The 19,435-nt window shown below is 43.2% G+C and overlaps 1 protein-coding gene across 2 annotated transcripts in view; it reads right to left on the bottom strand.

Annotated features, from left to right (window-relative positions):
• The window catches only part of NDOR1 (NADPH dependent diflavin oxidoreductase 1), a 201,756-nt gene that overhangs the window by 9,025 nt on the left and 173,296 nt on the right, over positions 1-19,435 (bottom strand). For both annotated transcript variants that reach the window (XM_069241328.1, XM_069241329.1), the window contains one exon: positions 18,656-18,774. In XM_069241328.1, coding sequence (XP_069097429.1) covers positions 18,656-18,774 — 119 coding nt within the window. The remainder of the gene's footprint in view (positions 1-18,655; positions 18,775-19,435) is intronic.

Raw genomic sequence — 19,435 nt, 5'->3', positions numbered from 1 at the left:
TTAAAGAAATAGCTTTTTTCTAACGTTACAGAGGCAATCATATTTCACAGGCTGTTTGTGGCATGTTTAGATGACAATTTTATATCCAGGGCTCGGCTCCTGCACGGGCTCATAAGAGCCCAGCCTGACCATTGGCTGGCTCCTACTCAGCTTTCCCTGTTAATTTGTTGGCTTGCCCACCTCAAAACCAAATCCCACTGGGGCATCAGAAGAACAGACAGTGGTCAAGCAGACCACTGCATGCGACCTACGATGGCCATTTGCAGGATGTCACTTTTTTGTACACTGAAGCTCCTTTCCATTCAAGAGAAACACTGCCAGGTGACATGGTATGAATCTGAATATCGGCATTCTGTCTCTCAGATCTCCATCCCTGTATTTATAATGGATTCAGAGAGATTCACAAATTGCATTCTTGCCGTTATCATAATAATGTCAGGGATCATGCAAATCCTACAGAATGCCAGTTGTTGCACTGTGATGGTTTCGTATACCCAGCATATCACCAAAATAATCTTCGATCGCAACGCAGATGCTACTCAAATATTGCATCTGAGATGCGACCTGATAGTAGTACATTGGGCTCCAAGTAGAGTAATTTCTAGGATTTCCTAAATACATAGATAAACACACCTACACAAGTGTAAGTAAGAAACATAGCTGTACAGGCACAGGAATCATTGATAACCGACCGGCTAAGCATGAATGAGGCCTGTGATTTTATTTGTCCAAAGATGTTGGTCTGTTATTACAGTAAAATCCTGTGAAGGCAGTATTACACACCCAGAGGTCTCTGTTATTTATATGTTGCTGTTGCTTACAATGTTCTCGTTTCCACGATTTTTTTTTTTACGAACTATTCATGCACTCAATTTAAATTTCTTATTAGCCGCCAACCAGTTTTCTACCCAAGACGATACCTGCCTATCAGCATCTGCTTACAATCCTTGCAGAGGAAACACATGCATTTGGTCCATCAGGTATTTTTTGACTGCCTTATTGGCGAAGTGAAAGAACCACCATGGCCTGTTCCGGTAGGCTCCAAGGTTGTAAAGAAAATCTTGCAGATATCGATCTCACTCTGTCAAAGCCACGTGACATGAAAAGGACACCATTCATTGAGCAGGTAGTGGGTTCATAAGCTTTGCTAGCAGCTGGGTGCTGAAAGTTACAATACGCTCTCAAAAGGAGTCTTGGTGGAGAAGTTCCTGAAATCTACCAGGACCTCTAAGTATTTATTTAGGTATGCAAAAGTCAGTTTGGAAGTTCAGTTCAGAGTTGGCTTTATGGGTGCTGCACTCTTAATCCACCCCCACCTCACACACACAGAAGTTACCTAAGGGGCATAGGTATGGCCTTTTTGGAGCAGATGAAGGTGGTTTAAAACTCATGCTTGGTGAAGCCAAGGCGTATCTCACTAGGATGAAGAACGTTCCAGGATTTCCCTGGTCAACACACTCAGGATTGAAGGATTTGCAGCAAAAGCATTCAGACAGTTTTTTGTCCAATGGAACATTAGGCCATCCCTTTGGGCAAATGGCCCCTGCCCTTCTGGCAGGAGATCTGATTGCATCTAATGTTGAAATGAGTGTGGAAGGCATCTAAGGATGCACAACCCAGGCCCCAAAGATACGGTCAAGAATTTCTTGAAGAATTTCCGACTCATGTAAACTGAAAAGGACTGTTAGAACTGACCCCTTTCTTGTTAAAAATTCTTGAAATATGCCAGTCTAGCAGCATTGTACCTTGCTGACACTACCAACAGGAAAAACCTTGGGTATTCCCTTGTTTCCCCCAACAGAAGAGGGCTCCGTCCATGACTGTGTGGCTGACCACCACTCTATATTCTGAGCCACTGGTCAAGCTCTGGACCTTTAGCTAGGGCAAACAAAACGTGCATCTCAGACGGGGCTAGAAGCATGTGTCCCCCAGCTCAGAAATAGGCAAAATGAACTAGGGCTGCCTTAGACTGGTCATTCCAAAGTTATTCTCTGTGTTCTGCCATATTTAGCTGCAGAGAACAAATGAGAAGCTTATTATGGGATTACCATCCTGTTCAGGAAGTTGGTTCTCTCAGACACAGTTTCACTAGTCAAGACGTAGGTCACTACCTGTCTGATGAGCATAGCTAACTCTGGAAGAGGGAAGCCTTTTACCAGGCTGTATTCCAGGACTGTCCCAAAGAACTGAACCGTTTTGGATGATACCAAATTACGTTTGGATGTAGTTCATTAAGAACTTCTCAAATCCTCTTTCTTTACCAGGAAATAATGGTAGTAGTATCCCACCCAGGGTGGAAAATTGACCTATATCTCTTAGAACAAACACTCTCTGTTTTTGCTGCAGATGCACTTGTGATGCAAACTCTGGCAAACGTGGCCTGGACACGAGGATGCCGTGGGTGCTGCAGAGCATAGTTTTTCCTCACCAATGAAAGGACTGATGGATTGGTGAGTGGGCTCAGTGGTAGTAGTGCAGAGAAAATGTTTTCCTCAGTGAAGTTAACAGGCCTCCTGAGATGGGAAGCACATACCCAGCAATCTCAATGGCACTTCTGGCTTTGGCTGAAGCCACAGGAGCGGCCTTATTCTTCCCTCTGAAATGTCTCATCTTAAGCTGCTGATGTCTGAAAAAAAGAAAGATTCAGCTAGACACTTTGAATTAATGGACCATCTGGCCCTAAAAGACTGAAAGGCCTTTACTCGTTGGAAGATGGGAGGTGGCTTTGGCAGTCATATCTTAGCAAACATGCATTGATTTGGCTGAGACCATAGCTACCTTGAACGGCTTCAGAACCTCATCCATCAAATGATTAGACAGGTTTGTCCTATTGCATTAGATGTGAATTACTTTATCCAGGCTTAAGGTACAAGAGCTTAAACCACTATTGTCAAGGGACTGACAGGCCAGAGTTCATGATCCTTTCAGAGGTTAACAACAAGGTTTTGTATTGGAGCTTTTAGTTCTACGACTTATTTGCCTTGATTCAGCATCAACTTGCATTCTTGCCAAGTATGGTCTTTGTGAAAGTTGAATGTGCATCTTTCAACTCCTGCCACAAATGGAGCCATAGTTCGCCATAGTTCGCCATAATGGAGTTGGTATTAGCCTGTCTAAGGAAGAGACACAATGAATGGAAGATTATTTTGCTTCATGTCTCAAGATACTTGACATTCTTTTCTATGTGAGGAAACAACACCTTGCTCTTGAGGAAAGTGACTATCCCATCGCCAAGATAATAAACTACTGAATCAGTGTGAACATCTGAGGAACTGGAATGACCAAAGGAATAACTTATCTTTCCTGGCTGGTCTCGAGGATGGCCAAAACAGAGCTTGTGACCAGAAACACCAACATACAATCATGTGGTCCAAAGAACTGATGCCACACCAATCACATCAAGATAAATCAGGATCCTTGGATTAACCATGGAGTCAAGACGTACGTCTGATCCCACATATCATCAGAGTAACAAAGAATGCCTTCTACACCATGTAAACATTGAGACAAATCTTCCTGCATCCCAACAAAAGTGACAAACTATCCTCACCCTTATTATCGCTGAGGTTAACTATGCCAACATCCTGTAACTAGAGGCTCTGTGCTTCTTGATAGCTAAACTACAATTAATCCAGAACACTGCAGTAAAGACATATCCTTATCCAATACCCCAGAAAACAAACAACGCCAATCTTACAGGCTATTTACTGTCTACCACCATCTAGGTGACCAATGTTCAAGGTACTCGGCATTTACCTTCCCAGGTAAAAGGACCATTATACACGATGTTGAATTTTAAAACAATAAAATATAAAACAGGCGGTAACAGAACATACATTTCCTGTGGCACAGATCGAGATCTCCTGGAACCCCAGGAGAATGAAATGGGGATTAAGCAGGACCTCTTTATCCAGTATATTGCTCAGCTTCCTTAGTATGTCCTCCCTGTATGTATGGATTTCCGCTCACTCCTAGATCATGTGAAAAACCAACTAAGCAATCTTGCTGTTGTCTGTATGAATGAGTTGTAATCAGCTAGCCCAATACAAGTATGGACATGATATCAACTGGACATGAATGTAATGTCTAAAGAGATCTCCTTCACACTGCTGGCCACTGGAACACCTGCAGGTCCTGACTAATTATACATTTTAATGACCTATTCACATAATATAGTTACGAACGTATTATAACTGCCATAAGAATTATGACTATAACCCAGGACATCTTGGCAAATCACTTTCTATTGCATCCCTCGCTGTAACACAGCACCACCCAATCAATAAGATCTCCCACTTGGCAGCCACTTCCCACGATCATCATATAAAATGTAGAGCCAATTGACGGGCCATCACACTATAGAATGTGAAATGCACATTTATCTCTCACACCCCTCATCCATCGTCCTAAACACGTCATCCCAAGAGAAGAGCGCCTCTGGTTACTCATGCACAACAAGAAAACGCCTCCCACATAGCTTCAAAACGAAGACAATGCTCTTTCAAACACACGGCCGCAGAGTTGAGCAAGCTAGTGAAGTGACTAAGCGCTACAGCCCCTCCACATAATGTAGCGATGCTATTTAAATGATACAATACACCGCAGGAAGGATACCCGTTATAATGTGAACTATTATCTGTCTAAGATTAGTGAATTTCTTAATTGTTCCAGCTTTTACGTCCGTCCACCTATGTTCACATAAAAGGAGAATTAAGATGGAGTTGTCATATTAAGTGAAACTTGATATATGATAATGATTAGGCGTAAAAGTGATCAGTGTATGGGTCAGTTTCTACAGTTGATTTTTATGTTGTGGCTTGTTGCGGGTTTGAAAAATATTGGTCCCCCTGGCACTGATTCCAATAAAAAAAATTTTTTGATTTAAAAGACGTTTGTGTTTAGCCTACTGAATCTGTGAAACACAGTTTCCAAGCTTTAGGCAATTATACACATAAAGTGACTGAGAAAGAGAACAGCGAAAGCCTGATGAAGATGTTTAAAAATGTATCTCCTGTAAAATAAAATTCCAAATCCTGGATTTGCATCACACGCGTAATGCAGAGAGAATAGAATACGAGAAAACCCTGCCTTCATCCGAATGAAGCTCCCATTCAAAGCATTTCATTTGGGGGATGAAAGGTTTATCTCCAAAGAAACCAGTCTTCCTACCCAGTCTACTGGACTTCACCTAACCACAGTGAAAAACATTAAGAATATTCCCACGCTATTTGACTGGGACACGTCTATTTGTGCCCAGATAGGCAATGTGGTCCGTAACAGTTTTATATTCCACTACTTACCACAACCAAGCACCGACAAAGCCAGTAGGTCTAGCATTGGCAAACCTGGTGCAATGGTTACATTTTTTATTTTATCAGAAGCCTATGCAACAAACATAAGAAAAAAGAATACAAGCTGCCAACTAAGCAACAGTAGAGAAATACTTTTTAATTTTAATGCACCGGAAAATAAGATTCTTATTGGTGCAAAGAAATGAAAATGTCACTTACCCAGTGTACATCTGTTCGTGGCATCAGTCGCAGTAGATTCGCATGTTCTGCAATAGCTCGCCATCTGGTGTTGGGCCGGAGTGTTACAAGTTGTTTTTCTTCGAAGAAGTCTTTCGAGTCACGGGACCGAGTGACTCCTCCTTTTGTCTCCATTGCGCATGGGCGTCGACTCCATCCTCGATTGTTTTTCCCCGCAGAGGGTGAGGTAGGAGTTGAATTGTAGTAATAGTGCCCATGCAATGGAGTGACTAAGTATGCACTTATTTAAGGTTGAGATGATACATATATAAATAATTGAAGGTAACTTCCAAACTGCTACAGGCTCCCGGGGAGGCGGGTGGGCACATGCGAATCTACTGCGACTGATGCCACGAACAGATGTACACTGGGTAAGTGACATTTTCAGTTCGATGGCATCTGTCGCTGTAGATACGCATGTTCTGCAATAGACTAGTAAGCAGTTATTTCCCCAAAAGCGGTGGATCAGCCTGTAGGAGTGGAAGTAGTCTGAAATAATGTCCTTAATACAGCTTGACCTACTGTGGCTTGTTGTGCGGATAACACGTCTACACAGTAGTGCTTGGTGAATGTGTGAGGCGTAGACCATGTGGCTGCCTTACATATTTCTTGCATTGGGATGTTTCCTAGAAAGGCCATGGTAGCACCTTTCTTTCTGGTTGAGTGTGCCCTTGGTGTAATGGGCAGCTGTCGTTTAGCTTTAAGGTAGCAGATTTGGATGCATTTAACTATCCATCTGGCTATACCTTGTTTTGAAATTGGGTTTCCTGCATGAGGTTTTTGAAATGCAATAAAGAGTTGTTTAGTCTTTCTGATGTTCTTTGTTCTGTCAATGTAATACATTAATGCTCTTTTGACATCTAATGTATGTAGTGCCCTTTCAGCTACGGTATCTGGCTGTGGAAAGAACACCGGAAGTTCCACTGTTTGATTTAGATGGAACGGTGAAATAACCTTTGGCAAAAATTTAGGATTGGTCCTTAGGACGACTTTATTTTTGTGTAGTTGTATAAAAGGTTCCTGTATAGTAAACGCCTGAATCTCGCTTACTCTTCTCAGGGAAGTAATGGCGATGAGAAATGCCACCTTCCAGGTTAGGAACTGTATGTCGCAGGAGTGCATGGGTTCAAAAGGTGGACCCATAAGTCTAGTTAGGACAACATTTAGGTTCCATGAAGGAACAGGTAGTGTTCTTGGTGGTATAATTCTCCTAAGGCCCTCCATGAATGCTTTAATGACTGGTATTTTATATAGGGAAGTTGAATAGGTAGTCTGCAGGTATGCAGATATTGCTGCAAGGTGAATCTTAATGGAAGAGAAAGCTAGGTTAGATTTTTGTAAGTGAAGCAAGTAACCCACTACATGTTCTGGAGTTGTGTGTAATGGTTGTATTTGATTAATATGGAAGTAGCAAACAAACCTCTTCCATTTACTTGCATAGCAGTGCCTGGTGGATGGCCTTCTTGCTTGTTTTATGACTTCCATACATTCTTGGGTAAGTTGTAAGTGCCCGAATTCTAGGATTTCAGGAGCCAGATTGCTAGATTCAGCGATGCTGGATCTGGGTGTCTGATCTTTTGGTTGTGCTGTGTCAACAGATCTGGCCTGTTGGGCAATTTGATGCAGGGTACCACTGATAGGTCTAGCAGCGTTGTGTACCAGGGTTGCCTTGCCCAAGTTGGTGCTATCAATATGAGTTTGAGTTTGCTTTGACTGAGTTTGTTTACCAGGTAGGGAAGGAGAGGGAGAGGAGGAAAAGCGTAAGCAAATATCCCTGACCAGTTCATCCATAGGGCATTGCCTTGGGATTGTTTGTGTGGGTATCTGGATGCGAAGTTTTGGCATTTTGCGTTCTCCCTTGTCGCAAACAAGTCTATCTGAGGTGTTCCCCAGAGTTTGAAATAAGTGTTCAGTATTTGGGGGTGAATTTCCCATTCGTGGACCTGTTGGTGATCTCGAGAGAGATTGTCTGCGAGTTGATTTTGTATCCCTGGTATAAACTGTGCAATTAGGCAAATTTGGTTGTGAATTGCCCAATGCCAAATTTTTTGTGCTAACATGCTTAACTGCGTGGAGTGCGTCCCTCCCTGCTTGTTTAGATAATACATTGTTGTCATGTTGTCTGTTTTGACGAGAATGTATTTGTGAACTATTATTGGTTGGAAAGCTTTTAGTGCTTGAAAAACTGCAAGAAGTTCTAGGTGATTGATATGCAGTTTTGTTTGATGTACGTTCCATTGTCCTTGTATGCTGTGTTGATCGAGGTGTGCTCCCCACCCTGTCATGGAAGCATCTGTTGTTATTACGTATTGTGGCACTGGGTCTTGAAAAGGCCGCCCCTTGTTTAAATTTATGTTGTTCCACCACAGAAGCGAGAGGTAAGTTTGGCGGTCTATTAACACCAGATCTAGAAGGTGACCCTGTGCTTGAGACCACTGTGATGCTAGGCATTGTTGTAAGGGCCTCATGTGCAGTCTTGCGTTTGGGACAATGGCTATGCATGATGACATCATGCCTAGGAGTTGTAATACCATCTTTGCTTGTATCTTTTGTGTTGGATACATGCGTTGTATGATGGTGTTGAAATTTTGAATTCTTTGTGGACTTGGAGTGGCTACTCCTTTTGATGTGTCTATTATGGCTCCCAGGTATTGTTGTACCTTGCGTGGCCGAATCTTGGATTTTGTGAAATTGACGGTGAACCCTAGTTTGAAGAGGGTTTGTATGATATGATTTTTGTGATTTGAGCACTCTATTAACGAATGGGCCTTGATTAGCCAGTCGTCTAGATATGGGAACACATGTATTTGCTGCCTTCTGATGTGTGCAGCGACTACCGCTAGACATTTGGTAAAGACTCTTGGTGCGGTTGTTAATCCGAAAGGCAGTACCTTGAATTGGTAATGTATTCCTTTGAATACAAACCTTAGGTATTTCCTGTGCGATGGGTGAATTGGTATATGGAAATAAGCATCCTTGAGGTATAAAGTTGCCATGTAGTCGTGCAGCTTTAGCAATGGCAATACTTCTTGTAGTGTGACCATGTGGAAGTGGTCTGATTTGATGAAAGTGTTGACTACTCTGAGGTCTAGGATTGGTCTCAGTGTTTTGTCCTTCTTTGGTATCAGAAAGTACAGTGAGTAAACTCCTGTGTTTATTTGTGTGTTTGGCACTAATTCGATTGCATTCTTTTGCAATAGTGCCTGCACTTCTATCTCTAGGAGATTGGAATGGTGTGTTGTTAAATTTTGTGCTATTGGTGGTATGTTTGGAGGGAACTGTAGAAATTCTATGCAGTAACCATGTTGGATAATTGCTAGAACCCAAGTGTCTGTAGTGATTTTCTCCCATGCTCTGTAATAATGACCTATTCGTCCCCCCACTGGTGTTGTGTGGAGGGGGTGAGTGACATGTGAGTCACTGTTTAGTAGTAGGGGTTTTGGGGCTTTGGAATCTTCCTCTATTTCTAGGGAATTGCCCTCCTCTATATTGTCCCCGAAAACCTCCTCTATACTGTCCTTGGTAACTGGACGGTGTGGCTTGTGAGGTGCTGGCTTGTGTGCTTTGACCCCGAAACCCCCCTCGAAAGGGCGTTTTACGGAATGAGCTGTAATTCCCTCTGCTCTGCGGGGAGTAGAGTGCGCCCATGGCTTTGGCAGTGTCCGTATCTTTTTTGAGTTTCTCAATCGCTGTGTCCACTTCTGGACCGAACAGTTCTTTTTCATTAAAAGGCATATTGAGAACTGCTTGTTGAATCTCTGGTTTAAATCCAGACGTTCGGAGCCATGCATGCCTTCTGATAGTTACAGATGTATTAATTGTCCGTGCAGCTGTATCTGCAGCGTCCATGGAGGAGCGGATCTGGTTGTTGGAGATGGCCTGTCCCTCCTCAACCACTTGTTTTGCCCTATTTTGGAAGTCTTTGGGCAGATGTTCAATGAGATGTTGCATCTCGTCCCAGTGGGCTCTGTCATAGCGCGCAAGTAGTGCCTGGGAGTTCGCGATGCGCCACTGGTTTGCAGCTTGTGCTGCGACTCTTTTACCAGCTGCATCAAACTTGCGGCTTTCTTTATCTGGGGGTGGTGCATCTCCAGATGTGTGAGAGTTGGCCCTTTTCCTAGCTGCTCCTACAACAACAGAGTCTGGTGGCAGCTGTGTTGTGATGAAAGCCGGGTCTGTAGGAGGCGGCTTATACTTTTTTTCCACCCTTGGTGTGATTGCCCTACTTTTGACCGGGTCCTTAAATATGTCTTTTGCGTGCCGGAGCATACCAGGGAGCATAGGCAGGCTTTGGTAGGAGCTGTGGGTGGAGGAGAGTGTGTTGAACAGGAAATCATCCTCGACCTGTTCTGAGTGGAGGCTTACGTTGTGAAATTGTGCTGCTCTAGCCACCACCTGAGAGTACGCGGTGCTGTCTTCTGGTGGAGATGGTTTTGTAGGGTATGCCTCTGGGCTGTTATCTGACACTGGGGCGTCGTATAGGTCCCATGCGTCCTGGTCTTGGTCACCCTGGCTCATGGTGGTGTGAGCTGGGGAGTGTGATGGCGTTTGTGCTGGTGAAACGTTAATCACGGGCGGAGGAGAGGGTGGTGGTGTAACTCTTTTCACCACTTTTGGTTGTGGTGCTTGTTCCGTCTGGAACTCCAACCTTTTCTTTCTCCTAATGGGGGGAAGGGTGCTTATTTTTCCTGTCCCCTGCTGAATGAAGATACGCTTTTGCGTATGGTCCGCATCAGTTGCTTGTAGCTCTTCCTCAAACCTATGCTTCTGCATTTGGGAGGTTAGCGAGTGCTCTTCTGTATAAGAGCCTGAAGCTGGGTCGCTTGCAGTTTGTTTCGGCGTCGAAACTGTGTCTGCGTGTTTTTTCGGCTCCGAGGTGACTTTTTTCCTTTTCGGGGCCGAAACCTCTCGGCGTCGATCTGTTTCGGTGCCGCTGTCTCGGCGTCGAGCCGTGTCCACACCGGCATCTCGGTGTCGAGGCTTGTCTCCAGCACTTTCTCGGTCCCAAGAAGGCTGCGTGCCGGTGTCTCGACCGGAGTCGGACGATCTCGGCACTGTTTGGGCCTTTTTCGGTGCCGACGGTCGGTCACCGATTTTATGGGTTGAGCCATGGCCTGGTGGCAGTGGCGTCCCCTGGGCCTTGTAAATGTTTCTTTGTGTGGTTTTCGACGTCTTACTCACGGTTTGTGTATCGTCGAATCCTTCGGAGTCTGAGTCTTGGATCGAGAAGGTACCTTCCTCTTCCTGTTCCTCGAACTCCCGTCGGGCTGTCGGTGCGGACGCCATTTGAAGTCTTCTGGCTCGACGGTCTCGGAGTGTTTTTCGGGACCGGAACGCACGACAGGCCTCGCAGGTGTCTTCGCTGTGCTCAGGTGACAGGCACAGGTTGCAGACCAAGTGTTGGTCTGTGTAGGGGTATTTATTGTGGCATTTGGGGCAGAAACGGAACGGGGTCCGTTCCATCGGCGTTCTTCAGCACGCGGTCGGGCCGACCAGGCCCCGACGGAGGATCGAAAAATTACCCCGAAGGGCACCGGAGCTCTTCGATCTTCGATGCGGTGTTGAATGTAAGTATGCCGATCCCGAACGCAACAATACCGACGAAAATCTTCCGAAATTAACTATTTTTTCTGTTCCGAAACTCGGAGCGACAGGAACACGTCCGAACCCGATGGCGGAAAAAAAACAATCGAGGATGGAGTCGACGCCCATGCGCAATGGAGACAAAAGGAGGAGTCACTCGGTCCCGTGACTCGAAAGACTTCTTCGAAGAAAAACAACTTGTAACACTCCGGCCCAACACCAGATGGCGAGCTATTGCAGAACATGCGTATCTACAGCGACAGATGCCATCGAACATGTACTATCGGTTTTGAATAACTGTGTCTTCCAGACGTAGGTCAACAACATAATAATGACTAAAAGATAACAAGCATTTGCAATGCAATGGGCCTCCCGTTTGCTTGCGTTAGAGGTATTAGCCATGTAAATTGCTAACTGGACTTTTCTTGCCACATAAATTGAAAATGAAAAGTAAAACAGTTGACATAAGCAAGTCAAATCAAAGAGCCACAGCTGACATGTGTGTGAGCACGAAGGAGAGACACAAAAAGAAAAAGAAGTTCGCTTGCAGTCAAACATAATGGCAAAAATGCAATTATCCATGTAACAGGGCCAGATCCTAAGACGGTCACAAAACCATCCGAAGCTGGGACAAACGTAAAGCATTTACCAATGTCATCAAAATATTTCTGAAAGGCAAGCCCACAAACATGTGAACGTGAGGGGCATGAGGTGGGCGTGGTTAAAAGCCCACATAGATAACAACACGTTGGAAAAGCAGCACCTGCGCGCTGCTATGCTCAACCTAAAAAGGATAAAGAATGGCCACAGCTCATGTTAGACATCACTTCTAACTCCCGAACACTAATCCGGCCTACCAGTGTTTCATAGTAAATCCCCTCAGTAGCAGTTTGATCCATTACATAAAAAGTATGACTACATCCTACTATTCCAGACTTGAAACATAAGCCGCTTGCTGCCCAGCTGCCCATGATGATCCTACTGTTAAGCTACACCACTTGTGCCCTTTAATAGGCATTAGGTTCCATGTTACACTGTATTCTGTGGTAACAGACTAAATATTGTGTAAAGTTTTACACTGTGGTTCAACTCTGTACAATGTCTAATTGATGCTAAGGTGTAATAGAAATAGTCAAGAAAACGATAAAGAATGGAGAGAGAAAAGCATGTGCAAAGTATTCACCCACCAGCCCTGGCACTGAATTGCTCATTGGTTAGGTGATGGGCACATGTGATGAAGCAAAATGACATTACTCAAAGTGCAAGCGAGCCAATGGCTAAAGTGGGCTGACCCAATATCCCATGCTGTATGTCTGTCTGTCTATCTAGATGTTATTTATGTAATTTTCTGTCTATCTATCTATCTAGATGTTATTTATGTAATGTTTAAATACAGCTGGCTTAAGCCACACCCAAAAATGTATTTCCTTTTCTATAATTTCAATATAAATGAATAGTTGTTGATGCTAGCTTAGGTATACATACTTAATTCCACACAAACTCTAATCTGTTCAAAGCATGTGCTACTTTAGGAATACGACAGACGCTGATAGAACCCATTCACTAAGGTGAGCATATATTGGACCATTTACTACCAACAAAGCCCTCTAAATTTCTTCTATGCCATTGTCAGAGCACACTATTTTTATCTTTATTTGTGGCAATTTTACTAGCCCATCCTCCTCTAGAGCTCCGGTTTAAGGATTATAGACTATAGTAACATGCATATTTGTTCCTTGGTGTTTAGTCCATCTGGCTTCTCTTTTGGCAGATTTTGATGCAGCCTTTAATACTTTTTTTTAGTGGCTCACTTCGGCTCCACTGCCCATGTGCAAGTCTTTACAGAGAGATCCTGCAATTACCCCTGTTAGAAATGGGGTCTTTGGTTGGCAGTCAGGTTGCCCCCTGTCCAAGCAAGGACCCTCACTCTAGGCAGGGTAAGTCACACACAACCCAAATTATCCTGTGCCCACCCTCTGGTAGCTTGGCACTGAGCAGTCAGGCTTAACTTAGAAGGCAATGTGTAAAGTATTTGTGCAATAAATCATACAATAACACCATAAAAATACACCACACAGTGTTTAGAAAAATATATAATATTTATCTGGATATTTGCAGGTCAAAGCGATGAAAGCTGCAATAAGAAATTGTAGAGATATCACTGAAAAGTGATATGAAGCGTCTTAAGTCTTTAAAAAGCAAACAAAGTCTCTTTCAAGCACAAAGTACCTGGTTTGGAGTGAAAAATCTCTGCAAAGGGCCGCAAAGGAGGAGATGCGTGGAAAATGGTGTGTGCGTCGGTTTCGCCCCTTCACACACGGACTTGCGTCATTATTTTTCACGCGGGGAAGCTGTTGCGTCGATTTCCGGCGCGTGGACAGGTCTCCTCTGTGGGTCGCAGGGTTTTCAGACGCCCCGGGGTCTGTGCGTGGAATCCTGGGCTTGTAGTCCGGCTGCGCGTCGTTCCGGTGGGCTGTGCGTGGAATTTTCTCCCTCACGACAGGCGCTGCGTCGATTTCCTCTCTGGAAGTCAGGCGGCGTTGTCCAGGCGGGCCGTGTGTCGAAGTTCCGGTCGCACCGCAGACGTTGCGTTGATCTTTTCCTGGCTGGATCAAGCGGCGTCTTTCCAGTCCAGCGTGCAGTGAATTTTTCACTGCGGAGAAAAGTGTGCGTCAAATCTTTTCTCTGCACAAGGAGTCCAGTTGCAAGAGAGAAGTCTTTTTGGTCCTGAGACTTCAGGGAACAGGAGGCAAGCTCTTGGAGAGCACTTCTGCAGCAAGGCAAGAGTTCAGCAAGACAGCAGGGCAACAGCAAGGCAGCAGTCCTTTGTAGAAAGCAGTCAGGTGAGTCCTTTAGGCAGCCAGGGAGTTCTTCTTGTCAGGGTGCAGGTTCTGGTTCAGGTTTCTTCTCCAGCAAGTGTCTCTGGTGGTAGGGCAGAGGCCCTGTTTTATACCCAAATGTACCTTTGAAGTGGGGGAGACTTCAAAGAGTGGCTTAGAAGTGCACCAGGTCCCCTTTCAGTTCAATCCTGTCTGCCAACGTCCCATTAGGGGGTGTGGTAGTCCTTTGTGTGAGAGCAGGCCTTCCACCCTCCCAGCCCAGGAAGACCCATTCAAAATGCAGATGTATGCAAGTGAGGCTGAGTACCCTGTGTTTGGGGTGTGAATGCACAAGGAGCTGTCAACTAAGGCATAGATTGGATTGTAAGGCACAGAAAGATTAAAGTGCAAAGAAATGCTCACTTTCTAAAAGTGGCATTTCTAGAATAGTAATATTAAATCCAACTTCACCAGTCAGCAGGATTTTGTATTACCATTCTGGCCATACTAAATATGACCTTCCTACTCCTTTCAGATCAGTAGTTACCACTTCAATAATGTATGAGGGCAGCCCCAATGTTAACCTATGAAGGGAGCAGGCCTCACAGTAGTGTAAAAACGAATTTAGGAATTTTACACTACCAGGACATGTAAACTACACAGGTACATGTCCTGTCTTTTACCCACACAGCACCCTCCTCTTGGGGTTACCTAGGGCAGACATTAGGGGTGGTTTATATGTAGAAAAAGGGGAGTTTTAGGCTTGGCAAGTACTTTTAAATGCCAAGTCGAGGTGACAGTGAAACTGCACACACAGGCCTTGCAATGGCAGGACTGAGTCAAGGTAAAGGGGCTACTAAAGTGGGTGGCAAAACCAGTGCTGCAGGCCCACTAGTAGCATTTAATCTACAGGCCCTGGGCACATATAGTGCACTCTAAAAGGGTCTTACAAGTAAATCAAATAGTCCAATTTGGTGTGATCCAAGGTTACCATGTTTAAAGGGAGAAAGCATATGCACTTTAGCACTGGTTAGCAGTGGTAAAGTGCGCAGAGTCTAAAAGCCAGCAAAAACAGTGTCCAAAAAGTGGAGGGAGGCAGGCAAAAAGTTAGGGGTGACCACCCTAAGGCTGTCAGGTCTAACAACCCCCTAGAATGATAATCTGAAAAAACGTAAACTAAAATGTAAATATGCTGTGCACTACTGGTGAAAAATCTTTTGCCTCTCCTCTGTTCTTACTTGTGTTACTGCTCACAATCAACATAAAGCAGTAGTTTTCAAGTGTATTCTGCCTTGTTTTCTAATTGTATCCTCTCTGCCTTCAATATATCTAAAGGAGGATTCAAAATAATTAATTAAAGTAGTAACGCAAATGCACCAATCCTCTGATCCTTCCTTAGGAAGCTTTATGTTAAGATATGTCTAAGTTCTTTCATTCTAAGGTGGAACTGATTTGCTTCTCATTCACCAATACTTGTTCATCCCCTGTTATATTAGGTCAGCTCCCCAAGGCCCTCTAGTTTAACTGCCTTTCATCATTTGACCATTATCCGAAAACCGTATTTTCTCTAATGTGCTATCCAGCTCCTTAGCTTCTCATCTTGATTACTGTCCAGTAAAATTCTTTAAAATTTACCCCTGACTCCACTGACTCCATTGTATCATCTCTTTCTTAAATTTGGAATCCCTTTCTTTCTAAATCCACAATCAACAAATCTTGGAAGACATCCATTGCCTCTACTTTACTTAAAAAGTGTACAGTTAAGTTCAGCTATTGCCCCGGCTCTCTTACTCCTCTTGTCTCCAAAGGGACTGAGTTAGTTGACAATGCATCCCTCCCCATCCTCCTTTCACGCTTGTTGTAAGCTGAGGTGAAAGACTGCACATTGCAACATATTGCTTACTTTAAAAGGAAAAAAAAAATCTGCTCGGCTTTCCACTCGTTTTTGCATATCTTACTGACCTCTGAGGTCTGCTAGATAGGCTAAACTGTCTCAAAGATACTGTCATCTAGATGAAAAATAATCACCTTACATTGTACTCTAATAATATAGAGATCCTCATCTGTGTCACCACTAATCCTATCTTGTCAAGTTCTCAGAGCACTTCATCGAAGTGAGCTTCTCTGGACCCTCCAACAAAACACTTGATTATAATCTGGGATTCTTTTTATCACTTCCTATCATACAGCTGGCAAAACTCATATCCTCCTGTTTCTTTGTCCTAAAAGATCTGAACAAGACTCTGCTACTTATTCCACAATCATTCTGAAAGACAATCACAAAGGTATTTATTGCATTTAGAAATGCAATTATCTGGAACTTTCTCAAAACCTTATCATCACCTCCCTAGGTCTGTCTTACTGGGAACACATATCTGAGCCCCACAACTTTCTCCATTGATTGGTGGCAAATTCTTTTCAAGGCTCTGTTTATCAGTCACAAAGGCTTCCGAACACAAGCCTAGGATTTATTGTTTTTTTGGCTTTGCCATTATACATCAACATGCACATTAAGTTTCTTTGGTGAACTTACTAGTGGTCGCTCGTATTCTTGGTGCTAAATTAGGAGGTCAATCTTCTTTTTTATTTCACAGATAAACACTATCATTCTCTCACACCTCGTCTAATAGGCATTCATCATAACCTTCACTTTTGAAAGTCCCTGAAAGCATGGATCGTCCGATCTTCTAAGTCCTGGTGAACATGCATGTTAACTGACTGAACAATTCTTATCAGTGCCAGAAAATTATTTGAGGTCACTGTTTGCATTGTAATGTTTGTATTAAATTGTAAACAGAACATCAACATACTTATCAACGTATAACAATACAACCCTCTAAAACCATGTGGACTTCAAAACACTACTGAAAAACATGATCCTCCATGGCCAAACCATCATCACCATGGTACTCCTAGGAGATCACCAAGTACATCAAGAATAAGTACTACATGTGCAGACAAGAAAAGAAATGTAGTCTGACCAAAGTCAATGACTATCACATTGAACTCACAAAGTTCCATAATGTACGTAGGTTCTTCATCATCTCAAACGAAACCAGCATCTACTAAACCAGAAGCAAATGCAAACTCTGCGTTCAGCTCCAGCAAACAAGATCAGACCCCACATCAATGACAGAAAACATACAGCAACCATGCCTCCAATCCTCCCTTCCCTTAAAACACCTGCAAATCAAAAGTCTTCAAGTCTTTAACCTGTTCTCCTGTAGTGACTTCACTGACACACACAACTTCATCAAGGCCATCTCTTAGAAACATAACATTCTACCATCATCCAATGTGAAAGTGTTCCATGAAGATGCCCTCACACCCTTTCTCGAAAGGGACAATTGCTCCCTCAATTAAGCAACGTTTCCAGATGACCTAAAAAACCAAAACAGCCCCATTTAGAAGAAAACAAAACCGAACCCAGTCGACCTAAGCACAACCCTGCTATCACCCACCTTCCATTCATCACAAAAATCATCGAGAAAGGAATCTTCAGTGAACTACAACACCAAATCAGCAAGAACCTCTGCTGGGATACAGATCAAGCTACAGATCATGCTGCAGCATAGAATCCATTACCATGTAGTTGATAATACCCTCCTGTTCACACAAAATAATTATCTCTACCTTCTGTTCCCAATCAAGCTCTATGAAGCCTGATACAATTGGTGAGCAAGCACCAATCAACACACTGGAAATTCACATAGGTGTCTCTTGGAGTAGTTAGCCACCAACCTCACTAACTGGCATCAATTAAAGAAAAGGAGCACCTTCAAATATTAGAAACCCTCGGTCTGAGTATCCCATGTCCATCCTGTGCCCACTAACTCTACAGGAACCATGTACACAATTGATATTGCATGCAGATCAACCCCAAAATCTTCAGTGATACAACATTCAGCAACTTAAAACTAGTCTCAATCTCAATTAGAATTTTATGCTTAGTGTCTCCTTAAGTCTCGACAAAGACAAAATACCCGATATTTGCCAACAACAACAAAAATCAAGACTGGTTCTACAAAATTAGCTTAGAAAGTTTCATCCAGATGATATTGAGGGCAAAGTCACATGGATTTACCCCTCAATACTGACCTCTCCTTCAAAACAGACATAACCCAGAGAAAAACAAGACAGTATGGTAGCAGCTCTCCCTCCCGAAGAAAGTGTAAACTTTCAGCCCAGAAATCAGTTTCAGAACAACAGTAAAACTCTGCTCTATTGTAACACTGACACCACACAGTCCTTTTGAAAGGCATCCTACAAGCAGCAGCTTGTTTCATCAGTGGACTGCGGAAGTTCAGTAGCATCACTCCCAAATTCAAAGTCATCAAAAACAGCTCCACTCTATACCTGGCTGTGAAAATATCAATTACAGGTAGACAGTGTCACCACAGATATCAGGATATTCCCAGACTAGTATCAAAGAAATAAGAAAAAAACAGAAAAAAGGCCTTCTCCACGTATACTCCATGAACCTGCAATAACACCATTATCATCATGAGAACTAACCTGAAAGTTAGAAAAGAATAAATGACACACCTCTTTTGAGAACTCTAGACCTTTAAATGATAGGAATCACCACCCATAAATATTCACCCTCATAGTAAACACATCTAAATCAACATTCAGGGCTGATGCTCACTTTCAAATGCCCCACTGTTCTCTAGCTAGGTTTGGGCTATTCACATACACACAGTTTGTCACTGAAAATATACTAACCTGATCCCTTGAGAAGGCTGTGAAAAGTGTCAGAAATGTCCTTTCAATCAAATCTTCCCATTCAGATTGGCAGTAGAAGTCTTTTGTCTTCTGTCGGCATCCAAAAAAGAGAACATTGTCTGCCAGGGAAGTGAAAAAGCAGCTTGTCAAAATTACACTAAAGGCCTTAAGGTTGATATTAAATTAGTACATTAAACTCTTTCCCCCACATGCTTTATTCAACAGAACTCCAAAGATAGACTGCACAGAAAACTTCACAGAATTAAAGCATGGTCTCATTTAGGGATAGAAAAATAAAAAATACCTCATTCTCATTAACAATAACAATAACCAACCTGAAACTCCGTCTTACCAAATAAATATTTAAAGAAACTGTTACATCTGAAATTGTTGATTCTTCACTTAAGCTTTTTTGAATATGAAAATTCCTGGCATTTGTTGATACATTGTGATACTGCAGTTTTGAGTGCTATAAAAAGCAAGTGCTTTTATCAATCAGTTCAATGTCACTCAAGTTATCAGTTTCAGAATGATGAAGGACTGGTTTCATACAGATTTGAGTGATTTAATGAGCGATTTAGTCCTTAAAGATTTATCCTAATAGTCTAGTATCTTGAAAGTGCAGACTTGAGGGATGAACTTGGGAGTGAATATGTTGCTTCTAACAGATCTGCTACAGGGGATGGTCGGATGCTGCTCTGTTCTGAATGCTCCTGCTATTATAAAGTGTGAACAGAACCGAAGGAAGTGTCAGAAGAAGCCAATTGGTGTCAGGGAGGT

This window comes from Pleurodeles waltl, chromosome 6 (genome assembly GCF_031143425.1).
Source record: "Pleurodeles waltl isolate 20211129_DDA chromosome 6, aPleWal1.hap1.20221129, whole genome shotgun sequence".
NCBI classification, from domain to species: domain Eukaryota; kingdom Metazoa; phylum Chordata; class Amphibia; order Caudata; family Salamandridae; genus Pleurodeles; species Pleurodeles waltl.
The sequence above is the reverse complement of the archived record's forward strand: the minus strand, read 5'-3'. Positions and strand labels throughout refer to the sequence as shown.